This window comes from Periophthalmus magnuspinnatus, chromosome 23, assembly GCF_009829125.3.
Source record: "Periophthalmus magnuspinnatus isolate fPerMag1 chromosome 23, fPerMag1.2.pri, whole genome shotgun sequence".
NCBI classification, from domain to species: domain Eukaryota; kingdom Metazoa; phylum Chordata; class Actinopteri; order Gobiiformes; family Gobiidae; genus Periophthalmus; species Periophthalmus magnuspinnatus.
The window spans coordinates 12,819,894-12,836,560 of NC_047148.1; the positions used below are offsets into that span (position 1 = coordinate 12,819,894).

A 16,667-nucleotide genomic window follows, 5' to 3' on the forward strand; every position below is an offset into this window, starting at 1 on the left:
CTTGGCCAATTTCAGTACATGATCATGATTATAAATGTTTTCTATCATTCATTTTAATATTGATAAATATCAATCAACATTTTTGACACAAACCATCAATTCAAAGTTTTGGCAAAGTGGCACTGTTCTGTGTACAGCGTTTGTTGTAATAGTTATATATATATCAATTCAATTATAACATAAACAACTTGGCCATGTTTTTTTTGTTTTTTTCTAATTACAAAGCCATCAGCACTACAGTTGTTAGTAAAAGTTATATTTAGCTCTTCTCGTATCTGGTGACACAGATAGATCACGTTTATGAACTCTCAAATCTATATCTTATGTACTGTCTCTTTAATTGCTTAAACCTGTGTGAAAAAGCACATGACTAAAAGCCTGAGAACTCAAACACAAAAATGTTTGTACTCTGATGTGCTCTTCAGTCCACAGTAATTTGCTCTTAATGCACATCGACTGACTTGGATTCTGAATTGAATTCTGCCACAACATTTTCATGAGCATGCAAGAGGATAAAAGATGACAAAAAAGTAAACTTTGAAATCAAACTGTTGAACCATTACTAAACCTTTATGTAAACACAACCAAAAAAGCATGTGCCTCATCTCAAGTAACAATCTTTTGCAAGCACCGTTGAAAACTCTGCAATAATCCAATTTACATGGAGCAGTCAAGTCATGTGTGAAAGACTACAAAATGAAAGCCTCCTTGCACTAGAGTTTGACAACAGTGAAGCCCGCCGCTTATGAGTCATGTTGTGGAGAGCATGAAAGTGATTCGGTGAGGTGTCAGAATTATTTTAATCTGCAAAAGATCAAAAAGATGATGCCGCAACATCTAATAGAGCTCTGATGTTCCTGTCACTGTTTCCTTTGTATCATGGGCAGCAATTACCACTAAACAAGGAGGTTAATACTAGCGTCTTCTCCACGCTACATGCTACCTACTGATTGTAATCTTTTTGTTCCTTATTTTCATTTGATTGTAATTATTTCATGCATAAATTTCAACAGAGATTGCAGCCTTATTACCATACAGAGCAAGAATAATTAAACTCAAATTGTGATGCAGCTATAGCATGTAACCATTTTCTGAATATTTTAACATCATCTCCTTCAAGCTATATTTGTGGATATGAAAGCATTGCATTTGGGCAAGGTTAGTGCATGTACAGTGCGTTAATCTCCCTTTAATCACCTCAGCAAAAGAAAACGGATCTGAAAAGTTTCTGCATAAAAAACAGAATTTTACTGTACTGCCTGCAGTCAGTGGACATTTTCAGTTTGAATCCTGATCTCGATATAAACATCACTGGTAGAGCAATCAGATCCACTGACCCACAGATTGATGGTGCGATTCCAGTGCCCAAAAATTAATGAGCTGTTGTGTCCTTGGACAAGTGCAATATAAAAATGTGACCATTAACCATCTATCCATTCTCTTCCTCTTATCCGGAACCGGGTCGCGGGGGCAGCAGTCTAAGCAAAGACTTCCAGACGTCCCTCTCCCCAGACACGTCCTCCAGCTCCTCTGGTCAGACCCCAAGGCCAGGCCAGCAGAGAGACATAGTCCCTCCAGCGTGTCCTGGGTCTTCCCCGGGGCCTCCTCCCGATGGGACATGCTGGTGACCATAAACTATTATAAGTTATTTCACTGGTTACTTGTTAATTGAAATATGAATTGTACTAATATTGCTTTTTTCCATAACAAATACTGCAAAAGGTATGATTTCAAAATGTTTTAAATCAAGATTAAATTCAAATGTGTGATATTTGAGCAACTTAAAGTCTCACATAACTGCTAAACAATTACAGCCCTTATGTTTCACTAATTGAAAGAATTTAAATTTAAATTAAACTTTGATAGAAACAGTTAACTCAGTGACATACTGGCCTTTGTCAGGGGCCTGAGGCTCTTGTTCGCACAGATTTGCTAAACCTAAAACCTAATAAAAACAGAGGTGAATTATTTTCTGCTCCAGCCTCTAGCAGTCTAATCATGGCAAAAGGTAAAACGCTTCATTTCTCATTATACACACAAGTTGTACAACAAAACTGTGTAGATGAGATAAAGATAGGGGAGACAATGCATAAAGCCAAACTCACGTGTTTTTGAAAGTAATGGAAAAGTGTGTAAATCCCCATTTAGAATCAAACCCATTTGCTTCTTGCTGTGAGGGAAGATTGTGCTAACCACTGCCACCGAGTAATACTTTGCTACTGTATGAGTTCTATCACCAAGTTCCCACTCATTTGCTGGCATGCTGCTGAATTTGGTCAGTTTTGTTGTACATTGTTATTACCATCAGCCCCTCGTTCAAACTTAATGTGCTCCATCTGTGGACACTCCTCGCAGTTGAACTCTGGGAAAAGTGATGCTGATGTCCTATGTGAAGTATAAGGCAGTGAGACAGCTCTGGCTGGGGTTGTCTCTGCTCTGTGTTAGGCTGCCTGCACTCATTAGTTCGGGGAGATTGACACAGACCATCCACCCCCCTTTCACTTCACTCCCCCACTCCATCCCCTTTCAGATGAACCTCTGAGAGCACAAGAAGGGTGTGAGCAATAATGAATCACTATTAGCCCTGGTCACACCGGCTGACAACCAATTTACAAGGGGCTGCAGGCTCTGACAGGCAGGTAAATGTGTTTAACCACTTCAGGTTTCAAGTAGCCATATTTGTGAGGCACTCCACATAAAGGCGTGCTCAAATAATCTGCGAGTATGTGGAAATAACTTAAAAACAATATAAATGGACCAAACAAGAACTTCTCTTATCATTGCTGCAGTGCCAGTGTAATATGAAAATGAGGTGAAGCTGACCAAGCTGTACTTGGATACACAGTGACATCTAGTGGTAAAATTATATAGTACTCTTCATATTAGATTATTAGAAATGACTCATTTTGGTTGTTGTCAAAGTAATAATGAATAGATAAATGCTCAGATTAATAGATCATATATCTGATTCACATTTATAAAAGTCAACTGAATAATCCATTATATTTGATAGGAAATGAGAAGAAGACCATCAATTTGTTTTCTAGAGCAATATATTTACCTGAATTAGCCAATCATTTCAATAGAATACCCATAAAACTGATAAATGAAATTGAGGATAGGCCTAAGCGATGGAGGTGATTTTTAGATGTTTTAGTGCTTAAGACACAAAGTCAGAACAGAACAGAAAAGTGATGCTTAGTGGAAAAGGGGAACAGCCTAAGAGGTGCAAGATGATCTTTTAATTGTAATGGCTTGTTTTTATTCTAATACTGTCTTTAGTGCAGACAAGTGACTAATGGTGACTCAAAGAAACAATGCCTCTGCAAACACGTTGGTAAATGGCAGCTCAACAAATTGATATGACAAACAATACTGCCCTCCAACGTGACTTTGTTTGACTCCACTTTTTAAACAAACAATAAAGACAGAAGATTCATCAGTTCTCACAAATGAATTAAACCATAGCCTGAGTAATTTTTGCTCTGACTTGCGATGGAGGAGAGGGCTCTAATCAGAACTGTGAGAGGTTCAAATGATTCAGAGCAGCATGTTATCTGCCTTCATTGATGACTGAGCTCCTACAGAGTGACCCTCCTCCAATCAAAAGTTTCTGCAACTTTCAGTTCATCAGAAAACGTTGGCAGTGAATTGGGACAGCTGCGGGTAGAATGAGAAATAAATATTCTACACTTGGATAGCTGCACAGGCATTGCACCATATATTTATCAAAGTGGAGTAACTCAAGTGAAGAGGTTCAATTTGCCTCCAAGGTCTAAAGTCAAGTTTTTTTGTTTTTGTTTTTGTTTTATGGAGTATAACACTTGGAGCCTGTTTAAAATATGTGTTGCCTCTGATAAAATATTATAGCAATATGCATTAATAAATAGTCATAAAGTCACTCCTTTTACTTCATACATTGTCCTTGTGTCCATTGTGGCACAAATAAAAAATTCAAATACAGATTCAGATGAGTTGTAAGTTACTAAAGTATAACCAACAACTATAAACACACAAGAATAAAGCGTATTTACAGACTTCTGCACTGTTAGGCAACTAAAGAGTTAAAATTCCCTACCCAGTAACTCCGCCCACTTCTGTGACGCACAAACCAGGAAGTGCACAACGTAAACAGCTGTCTCAAGTCCAGGATCATCAGCACCAGGTTGTTATCATTTACTGCGTCATTATGCTTTGTCAACCCAACAGAATATTATATAAGTTTAAAGTGTTGTATAAGCCAAATATTAAACGTGACTTTGACTGTAAACATGTAGTATGAGACTAATGACATTGTGTGCTCTTTCAGTCCTTTCCTATGCTTTCATTTTCAGTTAAGGGAATGGCAGGCAGATTGTCTCTTTCTGAAGTTGACATATCGTGCCCAATCTGTTGTGACATCTTTAACAACCCTGTGGTGCTCAAGTGCAGCCATAGTTTTTGCGAGTCATGCCTGCAGCAGCACTGGGCCCGGAATAGGCCCAGAAGAGACTGTCCCTTGTGTCGAAACGAGAGCTTTGACGACCCTGTGCCCAGTCTGACCCTCAGAAACCTGTGTGAGTCCTATATCCAGGACAGTGAAGATGCAGAGGAGAGGGAAAGACCACCGCAATGTGACCCAGGGGAGATGTGTCCTTATCACGGAGAGAAATTCAAACTATTTTGTCTCGTTGACAAAGTGCCGATTTGTGTGGTTTGTCACACCTCAAAGAGACACAAGCAACATGACTGCTGCCCTGTTAGTGAGGCTGTCGTCGATGTCAAGGTAAATTCAGCATTGCCTCTTAATCTATTCACACCAAGTACTTAAGATATATAGTTATTGTTTTATACTATTATTAACCTTCTGTTGCTAATGTTGTGATCTCAGAGAAAATGACAAAATAAACAGGAATAAGCCATAAGCAAGCCAGAATTAAATCTTCAAATTTTGAATAAGCAATGATCTAAACTCAGCAAAGATATTTTCAACCTGCGAAGGACTAACACAAAGTTATTCAATATGTCCATAAAATTTAAGTTAAACTGTCCAGTACTGCCATTGGAGAAACATATATGTATAAAGAAGACATTGTCAGTCATATTTAAAAAAGTCTTTTATCATCTACATTGTTTTTCTCTACAAAGGACAAAATGAAGTCAACCTTAGAGTCACTGCTGGAAAAGAGGGCTACTTTTGAAAACATGAAGAAGGTCTATGAGGACAGTGAGTCACACATACAGGTAAGGTGTTGTACTTGGGATATTTACAGTCAGCAACCTGCCATGTGATGTTTCAGTTTCAGGCACAACTAGTTGAGACGAAAACACGTGAGGAGTTTCAAATTCTGCACAGTTTTCTGGAAGCGGAGGAGGCAGCCAGAGTGGAATCTCTGAGGAGAGAGCGGGAGCACAAGACACGAGCAATGAGAGAAAAGGCTGAAAAAATGTCCAGAAACATAGAGGCTGTGTCTGACAGTATCAGTGCCCTGGAGGAGCAGATGACTTTGAATGGTGTATCTATACTTAATGTATGTATAGCAACACAGTTCACCTACAGTAGTATTTATGATAAGGTTTTGATATTTGTATTTGTGTTTGTAATTGTCTTTCAGAACTGCAAAAGCGCACTTGACAGGTACTGAACTAGATTTTTTACAAACTCAAATATTTATTTCATCTTAATTTGAGGGTTGTGTTAATTATTTTGTATTTTACAGTATAGTTTCATTAATTTACCTTTGACAGGGTACCCTCTACTGTGGTCGGTTATAAGGCACACCTACTATACATACTTGTTGAGATAGAGATAGGAAATTTATTAACTATAATACTGTTTCCTCGCTTATTCACTTAGCTTATCCTTCATTGTAATACATGCCTATTAATACCCTGTATTACATTCTAAAATCATTATTAGTTATTATAAGTTTGCACCATACAGATATACTGACATACTGTGCACTAATTTCTGAGTTTTGTTCACTGATAATGGCAATTGAGATATTCTAAAAATCCAACAATTTAATCAATATTTACATTTACAATTACAATATTTCAACCATTGCTGTTTTTCTTGCAGATCCACCATTCATTGTGAGGATGTATTAATGGCTCCAGGTGCTCTCATAGATGTGGCAAAATATTTGGGCTCCCTTAAATATCATGTATGGAAGAAGATGAGCGAAATCATTAAATACAGTATGTATAATGATTAAGTTTTACGATTAGTAACATAGCCAAAAAATACAAGACAAGTGTTTGAATTTTAAAGTTAATACAGTAATTGTAACTTTATGATTGGGCACTTGAACGAGATGTCTTGATGTTGATAAAAGGGGATGGTGAACGAGGGATGGTCATATCGTGTTACCTCAGTGTTCTGACAGTCTGTCGTGTTTCAGCCCCAGTGACTTTGGACCCCAACACGGCGGCCCCCTGGCTCGTGCTGTCAGATGACCTCAGCAGTGTCCATGACAGCGACAACAAGAAGAATATCCCAGACAACCCAGAGCGTTTCGACCCTGACACGGGGGTCCTAGGCTCGGAGGGCTTCACCTCAGGCAAACATGCATGGGATGTCAGCGTAGGAAATAACACTGCATGGGTGGTGGGCATCGCCAAACAGTCTGTCCAAAGGAAAGAGAAGGTGTCATCTGTGCTCAAGAATGGTTACCTGTCTGTGTATTTTTATCACAAGATGTACTTTGCTGGGACTTCTCCTTTAACACGACTGACCCTGAAGAGAAATCTGGAGAAGATTAGAGTGCTGCTGGATTGTGACAGAGGCAGAGTGTCTTTCTATGACCCACATGATAACACACACATCTATACATTCAAGCATGCCATCACTGAAACTGTTTTCCCATATTTTTGGGTGGGCTGCCAACAGTGTCCTTTAAAGGTAGAACCTCTTTGTGTTTCTGTCAAAGTTCAAGAACTAATGCCTTTCTAATCATGAAATACATGAAGTTACACTGTTTCACCGTCAACCACAGCCTGGTTGTCATATTCATTATTACCGGTACATCTGACAGTGTTTTGATATTGTTATCCAATATTAGGTTGCACACTCTGCTGTGGCAATGAATATTTTATCAGACACTTTTTAAATACATATTTTAATATACAATAAATATTATAATTATCTAAAAAAATTAAAAAAGAAAAGAAAATATTATTAATTTACTGTTGATAGTATTTTGGTCGCCACAGGTGTCATATTGTTTTCATATATTTGGTTTGTTATGATCATCAAAATAAACATGCATTTTTGCTGAGGTCTAGCCTTTTATTCAAGCATTACCCAAGAAAGAGATAGTTCATGTCTACAGTAGGCACTTGGGCTCTGGGTGTGCTCTTTCTCAGCTGTGAATGAGTAAAAACATTTTGGGGTACACTTTAGCCACAGGTATGTCGAGTTATGATGACATTCAGAGGATGAGCCACATACTTACATGAGCCCCATAGAGTTTAGTCATAAGTGAGCCAAACTACATGAAAGCCATATGGGCAGTGTCATCTGGTCTGGCTGAACTCCTTGATATAGATCTAGTATAACTTTAGTATATGCGCCAAAGGAAAGATGATATTTTTATACTTGAACCATAAGCTACCAATCAAGAACCAACGCAGCCTTAGACTACTGCAACAGAGGATAAACAACTTCAACCTACTTTCACTTTTTCTACATCCAGAAAAAAACGGCTCCAAGTGAAGTGGCGCACGGTGAGGGTGCACACTGACGCCACGTGCGCAGTACTGGTCCTTTGAACAAGATGGCACATGGTCGTTTTGTTGTTCTAGTGTTGCTAAAGTTACAAGTATACGAGGGAAATGTCCTCTGCTCTTGTGTAGTTTTCAGTCTGTGACATAGAAAGACTAGAATCACTTAGGCTGACTATTGATTTCGCTGCATTCCACTGTAAATGATCAGCATCCATAATGGCGCAACAAAGACTGATCACATAGTTTACAGTTTCTCCTGATTATTTTCCCATCCCTGACTAATCCAGCCTGACTAATGTCGGCAAAGAACTCTCTGCTTCAATTACAAATCTGTCCAGCCCCAGTCTTCCAGTGTGAGATGCCATTAGGTCATTGTTTCATGGTCAGCACGTGCGCATGTGTGTTACTGCGATACCTGCAACATTAGGACACCAGATACACTCACATCTCCATCACAGGACCATGAAAACTCCAACATCGGGCCAAATGCAAGCCTCCTGTGGCCCTACCCTTAGCTCTTTTCCATATTAGAAACAATAATGTTGAACTCTGTGATGCCTTCATAGACGTCCCACCTCACGTTCAAACCCTGGTGGAAAAAAAATAAAATAAAAATACTGTGGTGTCAGCTAACAAGGTGCATCAAAAACGGGCAAGAATTGTTTAAATTGGCTATAGTATTGTATAAAGTTTATTTATTTATTTTACATTCAGGTTAGTTTACATCTGAACTGTGCAAGATTGTATTTGTACCATTCAGTGTGGAGATTTAATGTAGATGTACTGTATAGCATATCTTTTTCAATTAGCTCCAGTAAGTTCAAAGTTATTTAATAGATTGTTACACCAGCATGTGCGATGTTATTTACAATATTGGACACATTGTGGCAATATACACATATTCTGCTGGTATATTTGATGCATTTGTTTTTTCTCAAATTTAAAACCAATGTAAAATAACAGTTTCTCTTTAAATTAGACATTTTATTTTGCTTATTCAGTTACATAAACATGACATTATAGTACTTGCCTATATATCAGATAAAATACTTTGTACATATACATATCTATACATATCTATATCTGTGCAAATCTGCATTTTCCCCACAATAGCAAACTTAGATTAAAAAAACACACTTGTAAAACACAGACATTAAAAATCAGGTTATCCACATCACACTTAAGACAAAAGGCAGTCAAATTTAGACCAATAAATGGCAAATTAAGTAACAACAAGGCAGGCAGTTACATTATTAATACAATGTTGAGTTTTGGTTTCTATTACAAAATGAAAAAGGACATGATATTTTCACTTAGTGTATAGTTTCTGTTGGTATGGTGAACCATACCAATTATGCATGGTTTAAACTACACACAGCCTACACTAGAGTTGACGTTAGTGTAATAATAATTTGGATGCATCTATTTAAATCAGAAACATCAGATGCTACCAGACCAGAAATAACTTTGAGTCACACAATTGAACATGATTGTTTCTCTACATGTTTAAAAGAGCACTTGTCTCCAGCAGCACAGCATAAACTGTTTCTCTCCTTTTGTGTGTGTTTGTACATTTACAGTGTATACCCTGAATACTGCACACAGCTCAAGGAAAATCCCTGTGAAATCGATGGACCGTACAGTTTTATGACATAAAGTATCTCAATGCTTGATTAAAGGACCTGTTTTATTTCTCCTTTCTTTTAAATGTGGATGTGCGTTCTTGTCCTCGTTTCCGGCTTATTCCAAAAGTTCTACCACAGGACCCTGAATGTGAAGTTGAGTTCATTCATTCACATGCTAACTTGCTGTCAAAGCTGGACAGGCCAATCGCAAAGGCTTGAAGAGCACACATAGGATAATTGTAGTCCAGGGTGAAAATGTCTTCAGCTACTCTGCCAAACTGCATGACGATGTAATCCGCTAGAGGGAGACAAACATAATTTATAGATCACAATTTAAAACTATGCAAACATCATGAATTCACTATAACATCCTGAAGAAATGGTGGCACTTACGGTCATTGTCATGAACAATTTGGAAGTTCTTAACTGAAGCTTGAGTGACGCGGCCGTGGAAGTTTAGCACATAAGACTGAGTGTCATCATTCCACACTGGGGCCTTGTTGTGCAGCTCTACGAGATCCTCTATTGAGTGGTTTTGCCATCGGCTCAGTAGGCTCTCCTGCTCCTGTTGTGTTAAAATATTCAATATATTATAGATGTGAATATTTACAAAGTTACTCTTTCCCTCTAAATTCAAATGTAGGAGTTTATACTTACACTTTGAGGTCTCACTGGCTTTCTTTTAAAGTCCAAATTCATGCCTGGTATAATAACAGTCATCTTGCGTGGCCCTTTGAATCCTAGTACATTGGTCTCCTGTCAAATGGAGGAAATCATATTGTAACTATCTGACTGTGTGGACACGGTAAATTCAGTACATTCTTTCACTCACGTAACATATGGCAGCCAGTTCTTGTCGTTTGTTACTCTCTTCAAGCAGTGCTCCAGGCGTTTTGCAAGGATTTGTCCCATTGTCATAAACTGTAAATTTGGTGCCCATAAGGTTGGACCTGATACATGAAAATGATCATTTAGTTACAATATTCCAAGTATTTCATATTTCAACATGTGTTAAGCTGCAGATAACAAAAGTGCCATTAGTAAAGACAAGTACCTCAGTTTACCAATAAAGCTCTCTCCCTCACGAGACAAGTCTGTGGCATCTACAGAGATAAGGTAGTTGGATGTCTTACTCTTCTTCCTCTTCCTTCCAGCTAGAAGAAAAACCTGAAAGGGCGATATAGTTACAATATGAAGTCTCAAAGTAAAAATAAGTTGTAAATCCATTTCAAGAGCAAGAGAACTTACTTTTTTACCATCCTCTCTCTCCATGTGCATGAAGTAAGTGGGGTACAGACCTCGGTCCATGCCTTTCTTGTCTCGTGAGATTCTACATTTCACAGTGGTCCCCCGAGGTGCAGGACGCAACACAAACTCCTCTAGATTAGCCACATCCATCACTGAACTGTCTGATAAGGGGGACTCAGGGCTTCCAAGCTCCTGTGTGAAAAGATGAACATAGACTAAACAATTCTTTGCACAACACTCTAATTTTAGAAAATGTGCAGTACTATTCTACTCACTGGGATGTCCTTCCCACTAGCCGCAGACGCCGGCCTGTTGGCGTCTGCCTGGGGCGACAGAGAATGTGTCTGTCCATCTTCTAAATCGTCCTCATGCTCACTGGCTTCATCAAAGTTCATAGTGTCAGACAGCCCTGGAAGGAGAAAATCCAATTTGGAACATGTTGGAATGTTTTTGGAAACTGGAAAACCCAAATGATCTTGATTCATGGGTTTCAGCTAGATTAATGCTAGATAGTGTTATCTTTTATTAAATTGTGACTCGCAACAATCATAATTTCTCATCATTCTGAAATCCATGGATACAGGATGATAAAGGCAATTAAAGGACCTAAGCTAAGGTATGACTTTTGTGTCACTGATTTGGTACAAGTTCTATACCAACTATATTAAGTTTAGAGGTGGGGAATTCTTGTTGTGAAGATTTTAACACATATTCACACCTATTTGAGATATTCATTTTTGTCACCAAGAAGAGGGCCAAAGCCATAATTAGACATATTTCACTTCACTTTTCACCCAATGCTTTGCTCTGACTTTGACCAGACCTTGTTTCTGTAGAAGTTCCTGTATGTTGGTTTTGGGTTCCAGTAGTGATTCTGTGTCTCCATCCCCGTCGGGCTCATTTGCTGAAGGGGACTGGGGCTGACTCTGTGGCTCAGGCTGATGTTGAGAGTGGCCCACTGACACGATTTGAAGCGTTCTTCCAACTTCAGTGGTTTCTGAACCCAAAATGGCAGCAGGTCCGTCTATACCTAAAATGTCAGAGTGTGTCAGCTGAAAGATTTCGACTGTCAGCTTCCCTATAAAATATATTTGATATAAAACATAAAACAATGAATGAATGAATTTTCAGTTAGCTTAATGTTAAACCAGCGTTCAACAATGCATTTTAAGCTGCTAAACACTAAATTTTGTGTTCATTTCAAACTATTCTGACAATTTTAATAATGTGGTGTATGTATTTACCAGTAGAGATCAGCAGGTTCTTGGGTTGTGTAGATAGAATATTTTTTGATATGTTTATTGCTAATGCATATGGACATGTAGCACATTTTGCCATCTTGTTTAGTTTTTGATGTTAAATCTTGAGTTGTATAGTTTGTATATTACCGTCTATGATGGCATCTCTGGTTATATTCTGGTGGGACTCGACCAAAGGAGCCTGCTCCTCTCCGCAGCGTGTTCTGGTTCGCCGAGGCCTGGCTTCTGTGTTGGGCTGAACCATGAGGGGCTCTTGGCGCTTCCGTCGCTGCTTCTGTTCCAGTAAGGCCCTCTGTGGACGAAACAAAGAAGTAGTAAACACTTCATACACAAATGTTAATAAAAAGGATCATTGTACAGTAGGTTATATGTAACAAATATATGCACGTACTTACGTATAATTCCATACTTGCGGCAAGTATAACTAACAGTGGTGTATTACATTTTAATACGTGTGTTTAACCTCCCACTTCCTCTAAGATATTTTAGGAGAGCCTATTGTATTATTCTATTCCTTTTTACAGACACATCAGCATGGCATTTCAAGATCAGGATATGACTCCACACTGGGTCTACAGCACATCCTGCCTCAGCAAGAGCAAAGTAAGTGGTTGACAAATGTTTGAGCCATTACATTTAGACAGTTTTAAGTTCACACAAAATATCTGAAATTACATAATCATCCCATTTTTGCAAGTCATCTGTAAAGCCCAGAGCTCGGATGAAGGGCGATCTGCCATGTTATCACAACTAAGAGAATGTTGGCCTTTAGCGTTCCACCAATAATTTTAATAGACTGGTTGGCAATATAATCTTTACTAGTATTAGCAGACAGATGGCCCAAAATAACCTATTAGCAAGTTGTGCAAAAACAATAACTGGAGTATGTATTGAAACATATGAGATAACAGAAACACCATTATCAAACATTGAAGTAGACTTTTTTTTAAGTATTTGATCTACAAAACTAATGTATGTACCTTACCTGTTTTTTCAGTTTTTGTTGCATAAGACTGGCATTTTCATCTTTGATTCCACTGTAGAGATAAGTCAGACATTTGCAGAAGTCAAATCATCAATCACATGGTTTTACTGTGTCCTACCAGTAGATGGCATTACTAACTAATTCTTCAATGATTTCAGTACAGTACTTAACACACAGTAAATAAAAACCTAAAATATATTGTAACTTGATATTTAGCAGACATTTACCATGGCATATGTGACTGCATGTACTGAATGAATGAATGCATTGTTAATTGCCATAACAGCACTAAGTAGCCAACTGCTGTAAAGTGGCTCTTTTAATACCACAGATTATGAATATAAGATTAAAAAAGGATTTTATATTACAGCCAATCTCTCAAAGGCTAACCATATCTGATTGGAATCGCTAATCCTTGGTTACACCCTACTTTGTTCTCAATTTTCCATCTATTTAAAGCTCGAGTGTGCAGTGCAGGTAATGACATGCTTGTTAAGGACCTCAACAAATTGCTGTTATGGAGCATTTAAGGGCAGCTGGAGACCATCTTGGATTACAAATGTACCACAGGAATATGTTATGTCTGGGGTAGGTCTGTACACCCAAGTCACACCACGTCTGTATAATTCTGAGTTACATATAATGTGGGGAAACAGACAGTCCTTAGGAGGGATGTCATCTCCACCTGAAAACATCTGCTTGTGACAGAGACAAGGAGAGAGGAAGAACTGCACATCCAAAAGAGAGGATTGGAAACTTTAAATAGTGTTGAGTGAGCTAGCTTTTATATTAATACTGCTGGGTGACAAGATTGCTTAATAATAAAAAAAATATATACATTGACGTCACTTAATAATATTTTGTACTAAAATTGTGTAGTAAACTGTGTCTGTTTACCTTTCCAATGAATTAGAAGAGAAGCTGGCCGAGCTGGAGGGTCTTGTAAAACACAAAACAAGTGTAGATTAGATACAAGTCAGATATACCTTTGTGAGCGCACTTTTAAACCTGAAACTTCTGCTGTTGTTTTATATATGTATCTACGTATGCATTCCTGAAAAACAAACATAAATGGCTTTCTGCTCACAGATGTCATTGATCAATGTTTCATTAGTCCATCACAGCTTGGGTGACAAGAAGAGGACACAGCGCTGTTGTCCTTTCCTTGTTTGTCAGACAGAGTATCCATGGAGACTTCAACAGCTCACCTCCAGCAGCATTGATTAAAACCTTTAACCTGCTTCACTGTAATTGGACGCTTTAGCACCGTGATGTGAAGATTTACTGGAATCAATCACTAGAACCCAAATAAAGCATTGTTGAAATAAGGGTCATTTAACCATTATTTATAAGTATGCACATTTATGTACAGATTCCAACTAATTTCCCTTTAATATAGTGATAGTAAGATCAGTGTTTTATCTTTGCTCTGCTTCAAAAAAAAAAATACAAATGCTTTTTTGTTTTAGGCTTGACATAACAAGACATTTTTAATATATAATCAATCATTCCCCCAGACAGATTCAAATAACTTCTGAGAAACACCAATGACCCTATAACAAATTCAGAGACATGCCTTCTAAAAGTGAAAAAAAACAAACATGCATGGACAACTCTGGTTACAACTCGGCCTGGTGCTCTGAATAAGTAACGACAGGAGTCAGAAACAAGAGCAAGAGGCACAGAATGTTTGCCTGTTTAGTCGAACAGCTTTATCAGCATTAACACAAGTATCACTGAACATTTATGAATGTACAAAAGTCACAAAGCAGTCAAAATAGATACTGTTTTCAAAGACGACAATTAATGTGTGCTGGTGCAGCTCTACCTGTATGACCAGCGACTGTAGACAGGCTGACATCCTCCATTCTTTACTGTATCCATGGTGTCTGCTCCAGAAATGCTACTGTACACACTCAACAGGGTTATAACAAACTCGGACTCTTGAATCCCTGACTCAGCCTAACCTCATGCAGACCTAGCCGCTTCAAAGATATCAGCTTCTAAGTGACGGAGAAAGAGTAGCTCTGTCCCACCCAAGGGAATGACATAAGGCAGGTTGAGGTCTGGGGCGGACTGTATGCTGCCACAGGAGAGACCAGCCAAAGTATTAGGAATTAATGAAGACACATTTGAATAAGATAAGGAGGAATAAGCAACCCAACAAAAAATACAGCAAATATCTGCAAATTAAAAGCATTAGAGTCACACATCGTACTCCTCAACCTCAACAGAACATATAACGGTTGGTAGAGAATTAAGAAGTCAATAGAAAATCTCTGTCAAAAATGTGACGTGTTGCAAGGACCTTCCTCCTGTTGCTAAGAGACCGTAGGATTGTACTTCTTTTCCTTCAGTCAGTGAAAAAAAATCAAGGCAAAAACTGAAGAGAGAATTGCTTCGCATTTGTTCTGCGCAACAGATTTTAAATGGTGTGTCGTCAACTGATAAGCTAGGGAAATGCTCACCAGTGGGAGTAATTACTGAGCTGAAAACAAAACATGGAAATAAGCTACAAGAGCTGATAATAACACATTCCCCTGTGCTCACGGATACGTTATGGTTCCAGTCGTGTCAGGCATTAGCTGACTTTAAAAAAACAAGCGGCTGCATGACTCACAAATCATAACAGAGAAATCTGCTCTATTTGGCTGTTATGATGAACAGTCTGATCTATGACATAAAAGTATATTGATAAAATGACAACTGATCTCTCTCTCTTCATTTGGAAAATTTTAAACAAAAAATTGCACACTGCCAACTGACTCGACAGGTTGCTGGTTAATTGTCTTTGGAAATTGCTTTTTTTTTTGCTTGCATTTTTTATTATTTCAAAAATGGTAAAATAAAAATGAATTTTGACACAATCACAGAGAAAACCAATATTCCACTTTCTATCTTTGCTGCCAAATATCATTTACACAAGCAATGTGGTAAAATGGAAGTGAACAGGAAAGGCTGGGCACCACTTTGATATTATCTCACTGCAAAGTAAAAGATGACCTCTGCTCCTTGCTCCTGTAGTCCATCCAATTCTGCAGCCGCATCATACACCTAGAGTACTCTCCACACCTGTGTATGATCCAGTGAGTGGGGATCACAAGGAAAAGGAAAACAAACACGTCTGGCAAAGGATTCTGTGTGCCAGTGTCTATTAGATCATGACTGAGGACCGAGCTTCAGATCTGTCTTCCGACTAACGTACCAGTAAAGCAGTTGTTAGTTAGTTAATATAATTTACGTATAGTTAAAACTAGTGGCTCAGTTGGATTGGCTTAATTCACACACAAAGCAATGCACAAAGCTCAACAAGACACTCAAATGGCATGTTGTACACTTCCATGTGTGTACTCTAAGAAGTGCTGTCTAAATCATCAGTTTTTTGTGTGTTGACCTACTAACATCGTGTGTGTGCTTTTATTTAGTGTTGAATTCACAAACAAATCATGATCTCCCGTTTACAATAACAGACTTTTTCGCATACATCGCAGTACATGTTGGTGCTAGCGTATTACATAGGAGCTAACGTTAACATTAACGCTAGCTTATTCGTGCACAGCCTTTTCTATTCACAGTGGCCCCTCTAAAAGTTGTGGGCGTCCCCCAAGTTTTTGACAAAAAGACGGTAGCTACATTGTCCGTGCCCTTTTCCCATTTGGATATGGCAGAAATGTAATCCAATGTAAAATGCTCTTACCTTATGCTGTAGTAACTCATGTTTGAGCGCGGTTGCTAAGGACGTTCCGTGTGCATATGGTTCACTTTAGACGCCGTTAAAAGAAACTCGAGGCTTTCTCCTTAGTTACCGAACGCTTGAGTAATGAGAGACGCCATTGGTTGCTA

At 38.4% G+C, this 16,667-nt stretch overlaps 2 protein-coding genes across 4 annotated transcripts; one reads left to right on the forward strand and one right to left on the reverse strand.

Annotated features, from left to right (window-relative positions):
- The first annotated feature begins 4,104 nt into the window (after positions 1-4,104).
- LOC117391705 (zinc-binding protein A33-like) lies at positions 4,105-7,054 on the forward strand. Its single transcript, XM_033989589.2, has 7 exons — positions 4,105-4,165; positions 4,335-4,765; positions 5,128-5,223; positions 5,280-5,510; positions 5,595-5,617; positions 6,062-6,180; positions 6,384-7,054. Exons 2-7 carry the CDS (start codon positions 4,343-4,345, stop codon positions 6,932-6,934), a joined length of 1,443 nt encoding a protein of 480 aa, XP_033845480.1. The 5' UTR covers positions 4,105-4,165; positions 4,335-4,342; the 3' UTR covers positions 6,935-7,054.
- A 1,619-nt stretch (positions 7,055-8,673) lies between these two features.
- Positions 8,674-16,613, reverse strand: tulp3 (TUB like protein 3). Of its 3 annotated transcripts, none has more exons than XM_033989899.2 (12): positions 16,522-16,613; positions 13,722-13,763; positions 12,825-12,876; positions 11,969-12,131; positions 11,404-11,610; positions 10,856-10,989; positions 10,581-10,772; positions 10,387-10,499; positions 10,165-10,282; positions 9,990-10,088; positions 9,726-9,897; positions 8,674-9,630 (listed from the first exon to the last, which is right to left on the reverse strand). In XM_033989899.2, exons 1-12 carry the CDS (start codon positions 16,539-16,541, stop codon positions 9,497-9,499), a joined length of 1,446 nt encoding a protein of 481 aa, XP_033845790.1. In that variant the 5' UTR covers positions 16,542-16,613; the 3' UTR covers positions 8,674-9,496. The 3 variants fall into 3 exon arrangements, with proteins under 3 accessions (XP_033845790.1, XP_033845789.1, XP_055087592.1); XM_033989898.2 differs by lacking the exon at positions 16,522-16,613 and adding an exon at positions 14,653-15,433 and having other exon boundaries at positions 8,680-9,630; XM_055231617.1 differs by lacking the exons at positions 12,825-12,876; positions 13,722-13,763; positions 16,522-16,613 and adding an exon at positions 12,235-12,420 and having other exon boundaries at positions 8,795-9,630.
- Positions 16,614-16,667: the final 54 nt, after the last annotated feature.